Source organism: Crocuta crocuta, unplaced genomic scaffold (assembly GCF_008692635.1).
Source record: "Crocuta crocuta isolate KB4526 unplaced genomic scaffold, BGI_CrCroc_1.0 scaffold27, whole genome shotgun sequence".
In the NCBI taxonomy this organism is placed as follows: Eukaryota; Metazoa; Chordata; class Mammalia; order Carnivora; family Hyaenidae; genus Crocuta; species Crocuta crocuta.
Genome location: NW_027532250.1, coordinates 7,356,529 through 7,372,866, shown reverse-complemented (window position 1 = coordinate 7,372,866; position 16,338 = coordinate 7,356,529). Strand labels below are relative to the sequence as shown.

At 49.9% G+C, this 16,338-nt stretch overlaps 1 protein-coding gene across 2 annotated transcripts in view; it reads right to left on the bottom strand.

Annotated features, from left to right (window-relative positions):
- Positions 1–8,702, bottom strand: part of UBE2V1 (ubiquitin conjugating enzyme E2 V1) — a 30,302-nt gene extending 21,600 nt beyond the window's left edge. For both annotated transcript variants that reach the window (XM_077778307.1, XM_077778309.1), the window contains exon 1: positions 8,647–8,702. In XM_077778307.1, coding sequence (XP_077634433.1) covers positions 8,647–8,668 — 22 coding nt within the window. In that variant the 5' untranslated portion in view covers positions 8,669–8,702. The remainder of the gene's footprint in view (positions 1–8,646) is intronic.
- Between the last annotated feature and the right edge of the window lie 7,636 nt (positions 8,703–16,338).

The window sequence follows — 16,338 nt, the reverse complement described above, 5'->3', positions numbered from 1 at the left end:
AAGTATGCACTCAAATGCTTGTTGAATGAATGAATGGGTGGCTGGGTGCTAGCAAAGGACCTTATTTTAGAACGAATAATGTTCGATGTCACAAAACTCTAACTCTGGTTCATTTCTGAAAATACAGCGTGGAATCATTCACAGCGCTATTAAAAGAAAGTCTTAACATTATGATGATTATCAAAGGGGCTTAGTACGGATTTTAAGTAGCCCAAGGAAAGTTACACATTGAATTCTGAATGATCTTGAGAAGAAACAGGACTCTTAAATTAGAAACCAGCCAGGATCCAGAGGTCTTCTCAGAGCACCCCTCCCACATACCTTTACCGTCACACAATGTCTGTGCTGGCCCTTTTCTTTTTCTTTAAATTTTATTTTCTTTCCTTTTTACTGTCTGACTCACTCTCAGAGCTTCTCCAGTTAGAGCTGTGACTCATTCAATCCTGCCTCGCCTGAAGCTGGTGTGCTACCTGTCATATAATGGTACTTAATAAACGTTTCCTGATTGGAGAAACAGCACCAGCTCTTCCTTCCCCCCCATTTTTTTCTTATTCATTCATTCATTCATTCATTCTGAGGAAGAAGAGAGTCAGCAGGGGAGGGGCAGAGAGAGAGAGAGAGAGAAGAATCCCAAGCAGACTCTGCACCATCAATCCAAAGCCTGACTCGGGGCTCAATTCCACAGACTGTGAGATCATGACCTGAGCCAAAATCAAGAGTCAGACGCTCAACCAACTGAGCCACCCAGGCGCCCCAACTCTTCCTTCCCTACTGTAAACTCTAACGTGGTCTATGTGGCCAAAATACTGAACGCCGCTACCATGTAATGGAGATATCTAATGTCTTTTGAGGTCATTAAAAATTGATAACTAGTTTTTTAAAAATCAAGTGTAACAGAGACTTTCAGAGAAACCTACATTTTTTTAAAATGAAGGAAAACTGGTTTTTTACCCAAACCACACAAGTCAAAAGATTCTCCACTACAAGGTGACCTGTTTCATAAAATATATATAAAGCATGTTACTGATACTCTAAACCATTTAGAAACTGTATATGAAGTTACTACATCAATATTTTCTATAAAGCAAGCACATTCAACTCCGCCTGACTACAACCAGTGCTAGAACTTCAGGGGCTATCCAGAGATATAAATCCAAATATTGGTGGAGCTCGGGGGTGCCTGACTGGTTCAGTCGGTAAAGCATGTGACTCTTGATCTTGGGGCTGTGAGTTCAAGCCCCACATTGGGTAGAGATTACTTAAAAATAAAATATTAAATAAATAAATAAATAAAGGGATCCTTGCAGGCCCTGTGAGTGCACCAGTCACAAGTCAGAACTCTATCCCATCCCAAATGGAGAATACAAGCTTAAAAATCATGATTTTAATTAATTTTAAACATAGGATTTTAAACATTAATTTTAAACATAGGATATTAAACATTAATTTTAAACATTAATTTTAACATAGGATTTCAGTGAATATATTTAAATGTATGTTTATTTTTGAGAGAGAGCACAACCAGGGAAGGGGCACAGAAAGAGGAAGACAGAGAATCCCAAGTAGGCTCCATGCCGTCAGCACGGAGCCCGACGTGGGGCTTCAACTCATGAACTGTGAGATCACCACCTGAGTCAAAACCAACAGTTGGAAGCTCAGCTGACTGAGCTGCCCAGGTGCTCCTTCAGTGAATATATTTAAAAATCAAATCCATACATCCCAAAGAACAGAAGCGTACCAGATCAGAAAAACGTAAGGACACTCTAATACATGTTTAATTCCTACGGTATTTTAATCTACCGAATCAACCTAAATTTTAAGATTCCTAGTATCTATGTGTGAATCTGACACCAAAAGACAGCTGGAGAAACAGCTTCAAGGGGCAATACAGAGGATGTAAAATTGAACTCTTGCTAATCTTAATAAACTATTAAAGAGCTAACATGAAAATATTAAGAGAACTTCACCAAGGTGCTAAAATACCACAGTAATCCAATATTTTTAAAAAGAAAATATTTGTTCCTGTTACTCCAGAATTTTTCCAGAAGGAATTTTCCTGGATCTGTGTCAGTATCGAAAGTCAGCCAGCTATTCTCCTGGCTAAATATAAACTGAAAAGTCAGCAGCTGCAGGATATTACAAAGAAAATACGACAACCAGGTTGAAAAAGCACGAATATTTGATAGGGTTTTTACACCATGTCAGAGTAAAACATTTACTGTAGTAATCTGAAACACAGCAACATATTAAACTATTTGTGGCACAAAATGGATTTGAAGCCCTTTAAAACATCTTTTGGGAAAACCAGGGCCACAATGCAGCAGCTATTATACAACATGCCAATCTTGGAAAACCCTGGCCTGACCAAGCCTCATAAGTTTCTCCTGAAAGTTGCCAGTCAAAACTGGTTTGGTTGCCTATTTTAGGAAAAGAGTGAACTGAACTAGATGTCTGGTGCTGCTTCTGTCTTGGAAAATAAGGAGGCCTGGAAGGTGATGCACCAGCTTCAATGTTCCTGAAAAGTAGACAGAAAGTTGGCAGCAGGTAACTTTTTTTCCTGAGCAACTGGCAAGTGCAGTCTGGCTCCCCAGTCAGTGCCTGCCTGCCCAGAGCAGGTTTTTCCTCTCCTCTACAGCACGGGTCCTCCGAGTATGGTCCCCAGACCTGCAGCCTGCCCCTCAGCTGGGAACTTCCTAGAAATGTAAATTCGCAGGCCCCATCCCAGAACACCACAACACACTACAGACCTCCTCACTCTGGAACAAGGGTGGAGCCCAGCAACCGAAGGAGCAACCCTGGCGATTCAGATGCGCGCTGGTTTAGGAACGGCCAATCCAGGGGAAGAAACAGCGGCAATCCATCTTTACAGTCCAGACAATGGGACCACAAACCGCTGCTGACAAAATACAAGACCTTGTGTTTCTCTGACACTCGGGCGACCAAGCACAAGGAGCAGATTTTCTGACAAGGGTGGAGACAAAGAATAAGATGTGGGAAGTGTGTCAGGACAGTTAAGGAAGGAGAGGGCAGAGTTAAGTCTCTGCTAAAGTCCCTCTAGAAATACCAACTAGGCAGGACAAGGGCTTTCCTTTTTGAAAAGCTGAAGAGCCACTTTTGCTTCTGCCTTATCAGATACACGGTTCCTCCAAATCTGTCAAATTTATGTATTTGGCTACACGGAGGCAAGACCTTCAACTGATGCACTGCAATAGTCAACCAGTATTTACTGAGCACCTACTGTGTCAGGGACTATGCTGGGTGCCAGGGACATAAGCGGGCATGCAGGGGAGGGGCAGAGAGACAGGGAGACAGAATCCGAAGCAGACTGCAGGCTCTGACCTGTCGGCACAGAGCCGGACGCGGGGCTTGAAATCATGAACCTCAAGATCACGACCTGAGACGAAGTTAGACGCTTGATGGACTGAGCCCCCCAGGTGTCCCAAGGCGAGTGCTTTAGAAGAACAGAGAGAGATGTGATAATGACTCAAAAGACTACACTGAATGGGGGTGGTTAGGGATGGCCTTTCTGGAGAGCGCAGACTTGAAGAACATGTGGCAGCCAATCACGTGAAGACCTAGAGGCAGAGCATTCNGGGGGGGGGGGGGGGTGGGGAGCAAGACCAAGACCACAGAGGGCCATCTGTGCCCCTAGAAAAGAGAATGATTTGATTCTAAGCGCAGGGTGATTTGATTCTAAGGGCTTTCTGCAGGGGAGTGGCGGTTTCTGCTTTCAGTCTGCAGGAGTTCATGCGCCTCCTCTAGAGAATGGACTGGAAAAGGGCAAGGCTGGGAGCTGGCTTCTACAGTCTTCCAGGGGAGAGAGAGAGATGGTTCTGGTTGGGCAAGAATGGCAACAGCAGAGATGGAGAGGAGGATTTGGCATCTTTTGTTGAGTTATACCTACTGGACTTGCGACGGGTGGGTGGAAGGGCGAGAAAAGAAGCCTCCCTGAGGGCCACGACTACCTGCCCATGAAAGATACTTGGCCGAGCGGGAAATGCCAACAGACCTGTGAGGGGCTGAAGGAATATGAGAGGCCTAGCTGGAGAGAAGGCAACGGGGGGCAGGAGAACGATAATATGACCAAAGGCGGGTGCCCTGGAGCAGAAGCGCCCCAGGGTCTGCACCCTAGCTCCACACATCACTGGCCTACGCTCCAGGCTCGTCCCTTCCCCTCCCTGGGCCCATTTCCTCACCTTCGTGGCAGATACCTGCCTTCCTCAAAGTACTGCTGGGAGGAGTGAGATAATGTAATCTGAGTGAATTTAATATAGCATTTAGCACATAGTCAGCCCCAGAAGTGCACTTTAAAAAGAAGTCAGGAGGGCCTGGATGTAATGGAAGACAAGGTCCTACTTCGTAGATGACACGAGGGGCCCCAGGCCCAGTGAGTATGAGGCACTGAGTATAAGGCACAAGAAAGAACTTCCTTACAAGTGGACTTCACGTTACCCAGATGGGACACACAGTGGCCAGGGCTGCTGTAACAAGGGACCCTGCTACCTACAGCTGGCAGACCCTCCTCATTAAAGCCCTTTCTCGTACCGAGATTAAACACTCCAAGACCTAGGAAGAGCATATACCAAATGCCATGCCTTTCCATTTCTTTCCTAAGGCGTGGAGAGGGCTGGGGAGGGAAGTGGAGCACAAACCCCCGGGTCTCTAGTCTGAGTGCCACCGCTCGGCCACCAATCTCCCTGAGCAAAGCTGCGGGGACAATACTTGCTCTGGCGAGCGCATCAGACTGTGGAGCACTGCACGAGATGCCACAACAGGTAAGTCAAATTACCTGGAAAACTGCAGTATTTCAGTGTTAAATGTTTACTCCACCAAATACACTGATCTGTACGTCACTGGGGCCTTTTCGGAATTAAACAGAGGATTCCTGACTTCACATTTTGTACTCCACTTTCATCAAAGTACCGTGGCTGCAATTCAGGTGAGAGAGAAGGGGAAGGAGAGAGAGGGCACGTGGCGGGGTGAAAAGCACGGTCTGAAAGTTACCACGAAGGGGGAAAATCCCAATCATCGCAGTTAACCTTGGGAATCCCCTGAAGAGAGCAACCGGCTGTCCTGGACCATCAAGGCGCCCCCCTCCGTTGAGGAGCAGAGTGCTCCAGGTGAGCACTAGGTAGGTGAGGCACTTCTCTTGGATGCAGGGACCACACCGTACAAAAGGCAGCTGGCTACAAGCAGCACAAGATGCTGGCACAGAGAGACACACCGGAACAAGACTGGGCTCCCGGACTGCAGGCTCGCCTGTCCCACCTCCGGCTCTCTGGGAACACCCCTGAATGGAATGGGAGGCGACTTAACCTCCACGGCGCACACGGTGAAATCTGCATGTGTCGAAGGTGTAGAGGAGGCCACTCTAGCGAATGCAAATTTAAGATCACGCCTGGTCAGGGGTTACTCTTCTGGCACTTGGGGTTTCTGGTAAACCGTCAGGGAAGCCTGTGGGATGTTGGCTGAGCGGAAGGACCTGGAAGCCAAGGGCTCGAGGTTCCGCAGTCGTGGCCATGGCAGAGGAAGTCACCTGTCACAGCATGGGCATCCTGAGGGGCTCTCGGGGGCTTTTCACAGGACCGCCCTCTAGGGTCTATGCAGAATGCACGCACCGCAGGACCAAAGGAGGTGCCAAGGTGTTGAAAGCCGTGACCATAAAAAAAATGAAGGTCAGCCCTTTACAGGAACTCAAAGGCTTCACAGCTGTTTCCTGGCAACTCAGGGCACAGATTAACCAAGTGGCTGGTTCTAACCCTGACTAAGGAAGGCCTCAGGGCCCCTGACCAACCTGAAAGACCTCTCAGGGTTGGAAAGCAGAAGCCTGAACATTCAATTTGGTCTAACCCAATTAAGGTGCTTCTGCATCTACTCTTAGCACTCTGCACTCCTTCAGGGCACAGGCCGATCTTCTCATTCCCCTCCTTTTAGGACTCATTCATTCATTCAACAGTTACTGAATGCCTACTTCAAACCAGTCACTTACTTGATGGCTTCCCTTCACACTTAACAAAATCCAAAGCCACAGCTTTTCAACTCACCTCCTTAACAAGCCTCTCTTTCAACACCCTGAGCGTGGTCCTGCCATAAGGCCTTGGCACCCACGGTCCCCACCTCCCCTGCCTATGACACACACTGCAGGGCTGGTTCCTGCAGTCGTTTCTACCAGTTCCAACGCCACCTCCCCAGAGGAGCCCTCCCTGATCGCCTCTCCACATGCTCTCTGTCCCACCACGTTTCCTCCGCAGCAGTAACTGCTGTCTGAAACCGGCTCAATCATCTACTCCTTCAGTGGCTTTCTTCCTGACTAGAGTGGAAGCTCAAGGATGGGGGCTGTGTGCCTTGTATCCACCACTCACCATGGGACACAACAGGCCCTCCATAATATGTATCTGCTGGTAAGCAGACAAAGGACTTTGGGGGAGCCCATTTGGAGCCTGTTCTGTGTCACCCAAACCATGCGACGCGCCCTTGGTGAGGCTGTGTCTGACTCTGCGCTAGGGTCTGGGAAGCAACCATCAACCGGCAGGGCCTCAAGAGGTTCAAACCAAGTAGCGGTTAAGCCAGATCGAAGGCAGCCAATCTCAAGTGCCTGCACCCAGGGCTGAGCTGCAGCAGAGCCGCGATGCTGGCTGCCACGGGCACACTGTCTCCCCACTTCCTAGCAACCTGATGGGGTGCTGTTATGGTGAGAAGTTCCCCACAGCAGTCGGGCCTGACTCAGCCCCTCTCTTCTGTGGCAGTATCTTAAAAAAAAAAAAAAAGAAAAAAAAAAAAAAAGGATTGACTCCGCACTATTCCAGCTAAAACCAAAATGAAGGAAAAGGATGCGTGGTCTCCTCGATGCCCCAGGGGGCCCCGCTGCTTTAGGTATAAAAGGGCGGCCTGTGACTGGTCACTTCAGCCCCAGCCCCTACAGCCATTCCCCTCTCCTGCCACCGGAGGAGTCAAGGGAGGCTCCCTGGGGTACTGGAGGCGCATGGACCCCCAGCGCCCTGCCCCCGTTAGGTCCCGACCCTCTCCTAACAGTGCTGATGTGTGGCCTTAACTGGCCAGAGGACTTCAGTGCCCAGGCTGGTGGCCCTGTTTGCTTCCTTCATCAGAGGTCACCCACTGCCACTGCCACCCCACTGGAGGACCTCATTGGCCGACAGGTGCAGCCTCCTTTCCTTGAGGAGGATACCCCGTCTTCCCCCAAATCCTGCACCTCCAGAATCTCTCTCCCTCACCGGCGTCTCTGGGGGGCCTCCCCCAGCTAATCCTCACCCTACCTCCTCAAGAAAAGGCTCCCCCTCCCCTCCCCCCTAGTCCATCCCCTGGTGCCCGTGTGCGGAATGTGAATTCTGAAACAGACCCTCCAGGATTCGATCCTCTGGCCCGTGTAAGGGATGTAGAACAGGGGACACAGTCTGAAAACACATGCTGCTTCCCTTTCCCCGCAGGAGACTGGAAGCACCCCCCTTCCTCCAAGTGAGGACCCCTTATCGCCTCCTCTGCGTCCTGGAGATGGGGATTTGCTCAGCTCTCCTGCCCCAGTCACCCAGAGTTCTCATTTCGTTCTTTCCTCTCCCCATCCCCTCAACGGGGAACTTCTGAGCTGAACCCACATTATCTTTAACCAGCATCCAAAGGAGTGGAAGGGACTGACAGTCTCCGTGAAACAGACACCACTAGGGTATGCTTCCCTCACCGGGGACAGGAGATTTTTCTTCTCTCAAAGACACATCTCTGAAACCCGACTTTCCTCCGCTCTCAACCACCGCATGTTGCTTCCCTCACTCGACCTCCCGCACCGAACAGATACCTCCAGGGCTCCCAATCCACCTATTCTTCACCCAACATCGAAAGTTTCCACCACGGCCCCACTCAGAGCGTGGCTCCTGAAACCTAACATGTCTCCTCAAATAAAAGCCTGATAATGATGGGGTCATTTCCCTTGGGAATCTGAGAGATCGTTTTCCCTTCTCACTTACCCAGTACAGATGCCCTTAATCCCCCTGCTCCGCCAGAAGCAGCCACGCCAAGACGCCCCCTTTCCAGTCGACACAGAGACTCCCTCAGCTAACCCCATCCCCCAAACTAGCGCTCGAGCCGCCCCTTAACCAATGGAGAATCCTCAGTCATCTCATGAGATCGTTTTCTTCTCCCATCCATCCTAAGGGGTTCTCCGAAGTCCCCGCCAAACGGACATCCCAAGGCTGCCCCCTCACTCGGACCTCCAGCACCCAGGAAAGGACTCTCATCCATTCAGGGGCGCCTCCTTATCCTCTAGGGGACCCCTGGATCTCCCCCAGAGCCGCCAGCCTCGTCTCCTGAAGAATGCCTCTGGGCTCGCCCCTCGATAGCTCCCGCTGCTCAGCATTGCCTTGGGGCCGGGTCCTGCCTCTCAACAGGGCCCTCACGCCGCCCGGGGAAGCCTGTGAGCCCCGCCGCGCCGCCCACAGGCCCCTCAGGCCCCCGCCCGTGCTTCCGGCCACCGCCTGCTCCTCCTCCCCACTCAGGCCGCTCGGGTCGCCGCCGCGAAGCCCAGCGGACAGAGACAGCGCGGAGGCCCTGGTCCCGCTGCTAGGACCTTCGCGGGTCCCCAGTCCCTGGCCCAAGCCCGCGCCCCCTCGGCCAGCCGGGCCCGGCGCCCCAGCTCACCCGAGCCCGTGGTGGCTGCCATCTTGCGTCGCTGTCGCTCGAAGGCCGGCCCCTTCTTCACCCCCCCCACCCGTTTCCCCGGACCCTTCTGCGCAGGCGCGCACGCCTGCGCAGACAACACCGCTGACGCCCGCTGCGCCGACCGCGCGACCCGTTGCCGGGAAGGTTTTTCCTCTGCCTTTACGGAGGGAGGAAGCTTGATTTGCGTGCCCAGGGGAGGGGGGCGGGCAGCAGCCTGCATATCCCTCCGGGCTCGGGTGCGAGGGAGTTATTGAGGTGCTCGGTGAGAAGGGCAGGGGTGATCTGCCTTGGGAGGACGTGATTGTGAAAGATACAGCAGAAAAAGCCTAAAAACATTACCTATTTCGCTGCGAGCATGTTCCCATCTACCTGGATCCTCACAATATTTCTACCAGGTCGGGATTGATGTGAAAAACGAAGCTGAGGAGGAGGGTTAAGCGATGTATCTCAATTTAGCAATTAAGTGACCAAGCCTGAATTTGAACCCAGACCAGAATGTCTTGCTTCCAGGATCCATGCTCCCGGGCCAGAGAATGTTTTGGGGGCATTAAGTTGTCAAGGAAAGCATTCACTCATTCATTTGTTCACTCACTCATCAATCCATTTATTCATCCAAAGAAATATTTACCAAGAACTACTATGTGGTTTTGGGAATGGATACATTTCCCTGAAGTCTGCTCTTCTGGGCTTACATTTTAGTTGGAGATAGCAAGTTAGCAAAGGAATAGGAAAGAATATAACTATGATAAGGATGGAGAGTAAAGACGACCGGGGCAGCATCGGCCTCCTAAAGTGGTCACGTTTCAACTGAAACTGAATGATTAGAAGGTAGAGGGAGCAGCATGTGCAAAGGTCCTACAGACACATATTTGCAAATACATGTTAAGTCCAAGAAGGGGCTGTTCCTTCATCATAAATGGTCTTAGAAGCCCTAATACGGATATAGAAACAAGCTGAGAGAGGTACGAGTGCAGAGGAACGAGGAAATGGGAAACTCTTACCTAGCACATCCGATGTATCACCTGGTTCTGACAGCAGTGCCTTCTAGGCATTTCTCAGCTCCATCTATCTCTCTTATTTTGGGTAGGCTGTCCTTGTCTCCCACTGGGGTGACTTCAGCACCCTTTATTCCTGCCCCGATGGTCCAATCTCTGTGTGGCAGGCAGAATTTGTTCAAAACGCCCTTCAGTAAAATCTTTCAGTGGCTCCCCATTTCCTTGTGATAAGATACAGACTCTACAAGTCACGCGACCATAAAATGATCGCCCAACTCAGACAAGCTTTGGATTGAAAGGAGGCCCAGTATAATCTTGCCAGGACAACAGGGCTCTTCTCCGCAAACCACAGTGGATGGCCACCCTAACCAAAGGCCTAGGGCCAGGACCAGTAAGACACCTGTGAGGTGTCTAGGGCTCTCACTTAAGCCTCTTTTAAGAAGACCTTGAGGTCTCAGTTCTGCCCTTGCACGATCCTGCGAGTGAATACTTCCCGAAAATTTGCACCCTGGGTGCCTCTGTACCCCCTCCTTAACACAGCCTGTACCTCTGAGGCTTGCCTGTACCTCTTCAGCTACACTGGTCCTTTTCGAGCCCTCTGCAACACATGCCCTCTCCCTCCTCAAGGCTGTTGCCTGTGCTAGTCCCACTCTTCAGTTCTCAGAGCCAGCATCACCGCCTCAGGGAAGCTTTCCTTGATTTCTCCAACCAGGTTTGATTCAGTCATAATTGACTCTCAAAGTGCCACTTGCGTCTCCTTCCCAGCACTGGCAACAGGTAGTCCTCTTGATAGTGTCCCGTTGATCACGTGATTCAAGTTTATCTCGAAGAGCACAGAAAATACTTGCCTTGGACTCTGGGTCATTGGAAAGGGTCAGGTAGCAGGTGGGAAGCATTTGGGCTCCTAAAGTGAGCTCACCTCTGGCTGAAACTTTCTGGGTTTCTGTCCTCCTTCATCACTCCCTTTGCTTGGTGACTTTAGGCAAGAGACCTGAATCTCTTTTGGCATCAGTTCCCCCTTCGGAAAGGGGGGGGGGGGTTGATAGTATCAACCTCATGGAGTTGCTATAGAGATGAAACGCTTTGATAAAACCGTTTAGCACAGAGGGGGGAGAGGACGCTAGCTGATATTTACCAAGCCGTCATTTCCAGTTTTTAGTCCTCTCAACAAGTGGATGCAGCAAATTCTAGGGATATCCCCATTTTAGAGATGAGAAAACAGACTCAGAGCTGACAGGTGGAGAAGTGAGGATGAAAACACAAGTCACTTATCCACGATACTCCTTAACGTTTACTCGCATAGATTCCTTGGTCTCTCAGGGAATTTCTGGCAAGCAAAATTGACAGTAGAGAAAACTCCTGTGCAGAGCACCTCGCAGGAGGAATAGGTTAAACCTGGCGGTCTGGGGCATGCTGGGTATTGTAGTTCAGCGGCGTCGCGGAGCCTGCCGGGAGTTGTGGTCCTCCGCGCTGAAGCTCCTTCAGAGAGGCTCCACCCCCTCTCTCGGAAGTCACAGCCGGTCCCCGGAGCCGGAGTCGGCGGGTCCCTGCGCCTCATCTCCGCCTTGCGCTGGAGCTGGTAGCTGTTTACCAGATAAGAGTCCTGTTTATCGGTTTGTTGGGAAGATTAAAATGGCTAATGGAACTAAAGAATTTAGAAGAGGCCTTGACACAGAGCGAGTGCCGTATTAAGCATTAGCGATTATTTTTCTTATTAATCTTCAATGGCCCCTGCAAAGTAGCTTTTATCATCTCTATTTGCCAGATAAGGAAACTGAGGCTCAGAAGCGTTAGAATGCTTTCCCACGATCCCACAACAAGGAAGGAGTAAAATCAGGTTTGGAATTCAGTTCTCTTAAGCCCGTGGGGCACCTGCTGTTTCCTCTGTGGAGCTTGGGAATTCAGGCTAAGCGTGGGCGGGTTTGCATTTCTACCAAGTGCGGCCTGGCGGCCTTGAGAAGGTTGAACGGGGCAGCAGCGAGGTTGGAGGCGGGGAGTCCAGAGAGGGTGTGTTGGACACTGTTGACTGCGTTCGGTCACTACCTCCTTCCGTGCCCGCGTAGCTGGTTTTGTTTATGAAGGTCCAGTTCCAGGTGTGAATCCAAGCCAAGCACTGGCACGGCCATTTCCTTTTGCCAGTGATTGGTCCCAAGGCGCGCGGGTCACCTAGTTCTTTCTGGCCGATGAGTTGAGGAGGGGACGTGTTTGGAAAGTTTCCCTCCTTTAAGAATAACTGAGGAGAAAGCTTCTTTCCGTCCCCTTGTCTCCTTCCGATAAACGGAGAATTTTTGATGGTTGGGGCTGTGGCCATCGCGGGGCCACAGAGTCTATGGTACCTTATAGGTGTACCCAGAAAGAAGGCGCTAGCCCAGAAAGATGGCAAGAGCTGGGACCTCAGATGCTGTGGTTGGGCTGCTGAAGGAATCCCGGGGCTGTTTACCTACAGGTTTCTTTTTTTTTTTTTTTTAATTATTTATTTCTAGGAGAGAGAGAAAAACCCAGCGTGAGCAGGGGAAGGTCAGAGAGAGAGGGAGTCACAGACTGAAACAGGCTCCAGGCTCTGAGCTGGCAGTCAGCACAGAGCCCGACGCGGGGCTCGAACCCACGAACCGCGAGATCATGACCTAAGCGAAAGTCCGACGCTTGACCGACTAAGCCACCCAGGCGCCCCTACCTACAGATTTCTTAAGATTTCTGAAGAGGTGAGATAATGAGTGCCTTTATTGCTGAAGCTGCTTTTAAAGATAGGTTTTTGTTATTTACAATCAAAAGCCTACCTGACGGGTTCGGGAGCTTACACGGTGCCCCAGTGAAGAGACACACGTGGACTGTTGCACAGTGTTCAGTCAGAAACTATTCTCAACAAGGTGGGAAAACATCTGGGCAGTTAGGGAATCCGTGTGACGTGAAAGGCATGAGTAGTATATTTCAAAATGTAAAAAAAAGTGCAGCTTACTTTATGAAACCTACAGTATTTTTTAGAACAATACTTTTTTTTAAGGTTTATTTATTTTTGAGAAAGAGAGTGCAAGCAGGGCAGAGGGAGACACAGAATCCCAAACAGGCTCCAGGCTCTGAGCTGTCGGCACAGAGCCCAATGCGGGGCTCCAGCTCATGAACTGTGAGATCATGACCTGACCCGAAGTCAGATGCTTAACTGACTGAGCCACCCAGGCGCCCCTAGAGCGATACTTTTCAAACTCTAATGTGCACGTGAATCACTAGGAATCTTGTTAAAATGCAGATTCTGATTCTGTGTGTGTGCTGGGGGTGAGGTTGCTGAAGTCCTGCATTTCTTTCTTTTTTTTTTTTTAATGTTCTATTTCTTTTTGACAGAGACAGAGAGTGTGAGCAGGGCAGGGTCAGAGAGACAGGGAGACACAGAATTGGAAGCAGGCCCCAGGCTCTGAGCTAGCTGTCAGCACAGAGCCCAACGCGGGGCTCAACCCCACGAACCGTGAGATCATGACCTGAGCTGAAGTCAGAGGCTTAAGCGACTGAGCCACCCAGGCGCCCCTGAAGTCCTGTATTTCTAACAAGCCCCTAGGGGATGCCCAGACCACACTTTGAGTAGCCAGCTGATAGATAACATTATGTAATTTTATGTTTCTATTTACAATTCATAGTTAAGGGGGGGGGACCCAACCTCCTGCTATAGCTTTTATAATACAAACTACAGAAAGTAAAGTTGACAAACAGTTGACAGGAGGGATCTTGGGCACCCAGAAGACAGAGAGCAGAATGCCTGGGGAGGGGGTCTGACATGGATGGGGTGTGGGAGACACACTTGCTAATGGCATTGCATGGCACATACATGGAATGATGTCCCTCTGAGGTGTGTCTGGAGCATCACATGATGTTGTATTTAACATTTGATGAAGTTGCTGAAGGTGGTAACCCAAGGGGGATGGGAGTGGGTGGGTAGGGGTCACGGTACCGTTTCTCTACTCACTCCTCTCAATGGACATCTGAGTTCTTTCCGTTGGCTTCTTCCTATCCACTTTATTTCTGTAATGTCTGACTTGTGTATCATCTGTTACTTTTGTGGTCAGGGAAGAATAAATAAGAACCAGAGGTCTGGGGCGGTGGGGTGGGTAGGACCAAAGGGTGAGTTTCCCTAAATTACAAAGAGCCCTTGCAACTCATTGTCGGAGGGGGAGGGGAGATAAACAGTCCAAAAGAAAAGATGTTAATCATAGCCAACATTTATTCGGCATTTACTACATTCCAGGAACATAGTATTTTGCATATATGAATTCATCTAAACTCCACAACTACTCTATAAGAGAGGTACCATTATTATCCCTTCTTACAGATGAGGAAACAGACATAGAGAGGTTTAGTAACTCAGCCAGAGCTATAGGCTTCTAAGTGCAGAGCTGGGATTTGAACCCCAAGCTCTCAACCACGACTGCCCTCCCTCCCAAGAAAAATAGGAAAAGGACATGTACAGAGTAAGGACATGAGAGAAGATACCCGCTGTCAGTCAACATATCATGTATTTCAATGATTCTAAGATGCACATTACTACACTCAAACATCCGCGGAATCAACATGCGTCTTACAATCAATGATCTCTCAGATTCAATGAAAGAGAGTAAGAGAAATGCAAATTAAAACCACCTATCAGATTGGCAAAGAACAAAACACCTGATAACCCACTGTTGGCAGGGGTGTAGGGAAACCAGCACTGTTAAAAGTTGTGAGTTTAGATGGGCAATTGGAAGGCAGTTTGGCGTGAGCTATGTAGATGTAACGCAGACGCCCTGGGCTCAACCATTCGGCTCCTAGGAACTGACCCCCGGGGGTCTGCCGGCCCTCATGAGCGAAGGCTCAGGTTGTCCCCTACACGCAGCATCAGTCCTGTACTACCTGAGACTGAAAACAACCTCAACGTGCAACAAAATGAGAGTCAAAACATGAAAGCCCAGTATGACGTTGGAATGCTACACAGCTGTCAAAAAGAGGAAGGAAGTGTTGATCTCACATTGTCTCCCAAATACGCTAAGGGAAAAAAAAGCAAGGTGAAGAGCTGTGTATGTCACATTCTCCCAATCATGTGAAAGCAGGGGGCAGGCGTGCCTCTCTGCCTGTTCGAAGGTCTTGCGAGGGACTTGTTGAAATACGGCGTCTGGAGAGGGAAACTGAGGGCTTGGAGGGACATGAGTGGGAACACGTTACTCTTCACTCTAGACCAGGAGTTGGCAGATTTTTTTTTTTTTTTTTTGGTAAAGGGCCAGATAAGTAAATATTTTAGGTTTTGAGGGCCATTTGGCTCTCAGCTTTGCTGCTGTATTAGGCAATGTGCAAATGAATGTGTGTGGCTGTGTGCCAGCAAAACTTTACGGCCACACTGAAATTTAAACTTTATGTGTTAGGAAATATTCTTTTTTGTGCCCCCCCCCCCCCAACCACTTAAAAAATGCTCATGGGGCCATAGAATAACAAGGGGACCAGCTTTGGCTCATGAGTGGCAGTCAGCTGACCCCTGCTCTAGATCCTTATGTTTGATTCTTATTCTTTACCTTATGCAGGCATTACCTATTAGAGAATAGTGTAAAGGGTAGCTTGAAATGTTTTAGGTTTATCAGAAGGGGGCGGGGATAAAGTTGGGGGACAGGTGCCCTGCGAAGACCCCCTGGAAGGAGAAGCCAGCAGAGAGGGGGTGCAGGACGTTCCGGGCCACGCTGGAAACACAGGTTTGCCCTGCATTGCTACCTGCCGCACTCCGCCACCAGATAGCAGCACAGTCCACCTAAAGGAGGGCCNGGCCATTCCCGAACCAGCTGGGAAGCTGAGGGCAGAAGTCAGCCCATACACCTGTTTTATGTCGCCTACCATATGTTTTTTTTTTTAATATTTATTTTTGAATAAATATTTTGAGATCGTGGCCTGAACTGAAGTCGGGGGCTTTACCAACTGAGCCACCCAGGTGCCCTTGCCTACCATATGTTTAAGAAACGGAGCCAGCATCTTTAAAAATCTGGATTTCTGGCTCCTCTTTAATCGGCTGGTGTGAGCAGCAGCTGCGCTCTGGGCCGATGTCTCCAGGGCGTCCCAGTCCCCCGTGTCCCCCCCTTTCTCATCCTGCTCTGTTGCTATTTTCTCGCAGGGACACATTTCTCACTTGCCACCTGCCTCCTCACCCTCATCTCTCCGTTGGGGCTTCAGGCAGGTGTTGAAGCACAGGGGCTCTGGGTCACGGTCACATCAGGGCTCAGATTCCAGCCCTGCCTCCTACCAGCTATGTGACCTTGGGCCTGTTACACGACCCCAGTGCCTCAGTTTCTTTATCTGCAAATGGGGCTAAGTGTATTCACCTCTCAGATCTAATGCATGGAGCTCTCTGCAGCCTGGCATGTGGTAAGCGTTCCGGAGATATGAGCATTTTCCCCTGCCTGGCCTTCATAGGTGCTTGTTTGCAACACCCGTTATCTCACAAATGACCCCAACACAATCAGACCGGACACGAAACTGACCTCCATCTGGTTCTGAAAGTGTCCTCTCAGCCCCTGGGATCCAGGAGCAGCAAGACTAGTCTGTGTATGAGGCCAGGCTCTGCCTTACTAGCTGTGCCGTCTTGGGCAGTCAATTCACCTCTCTGGACTTAGGCTGTATGTTTGCTGATCCAGGGTAATTAACATAGGTTGGTAGGCCTAGAAAATCTCCCCACCAG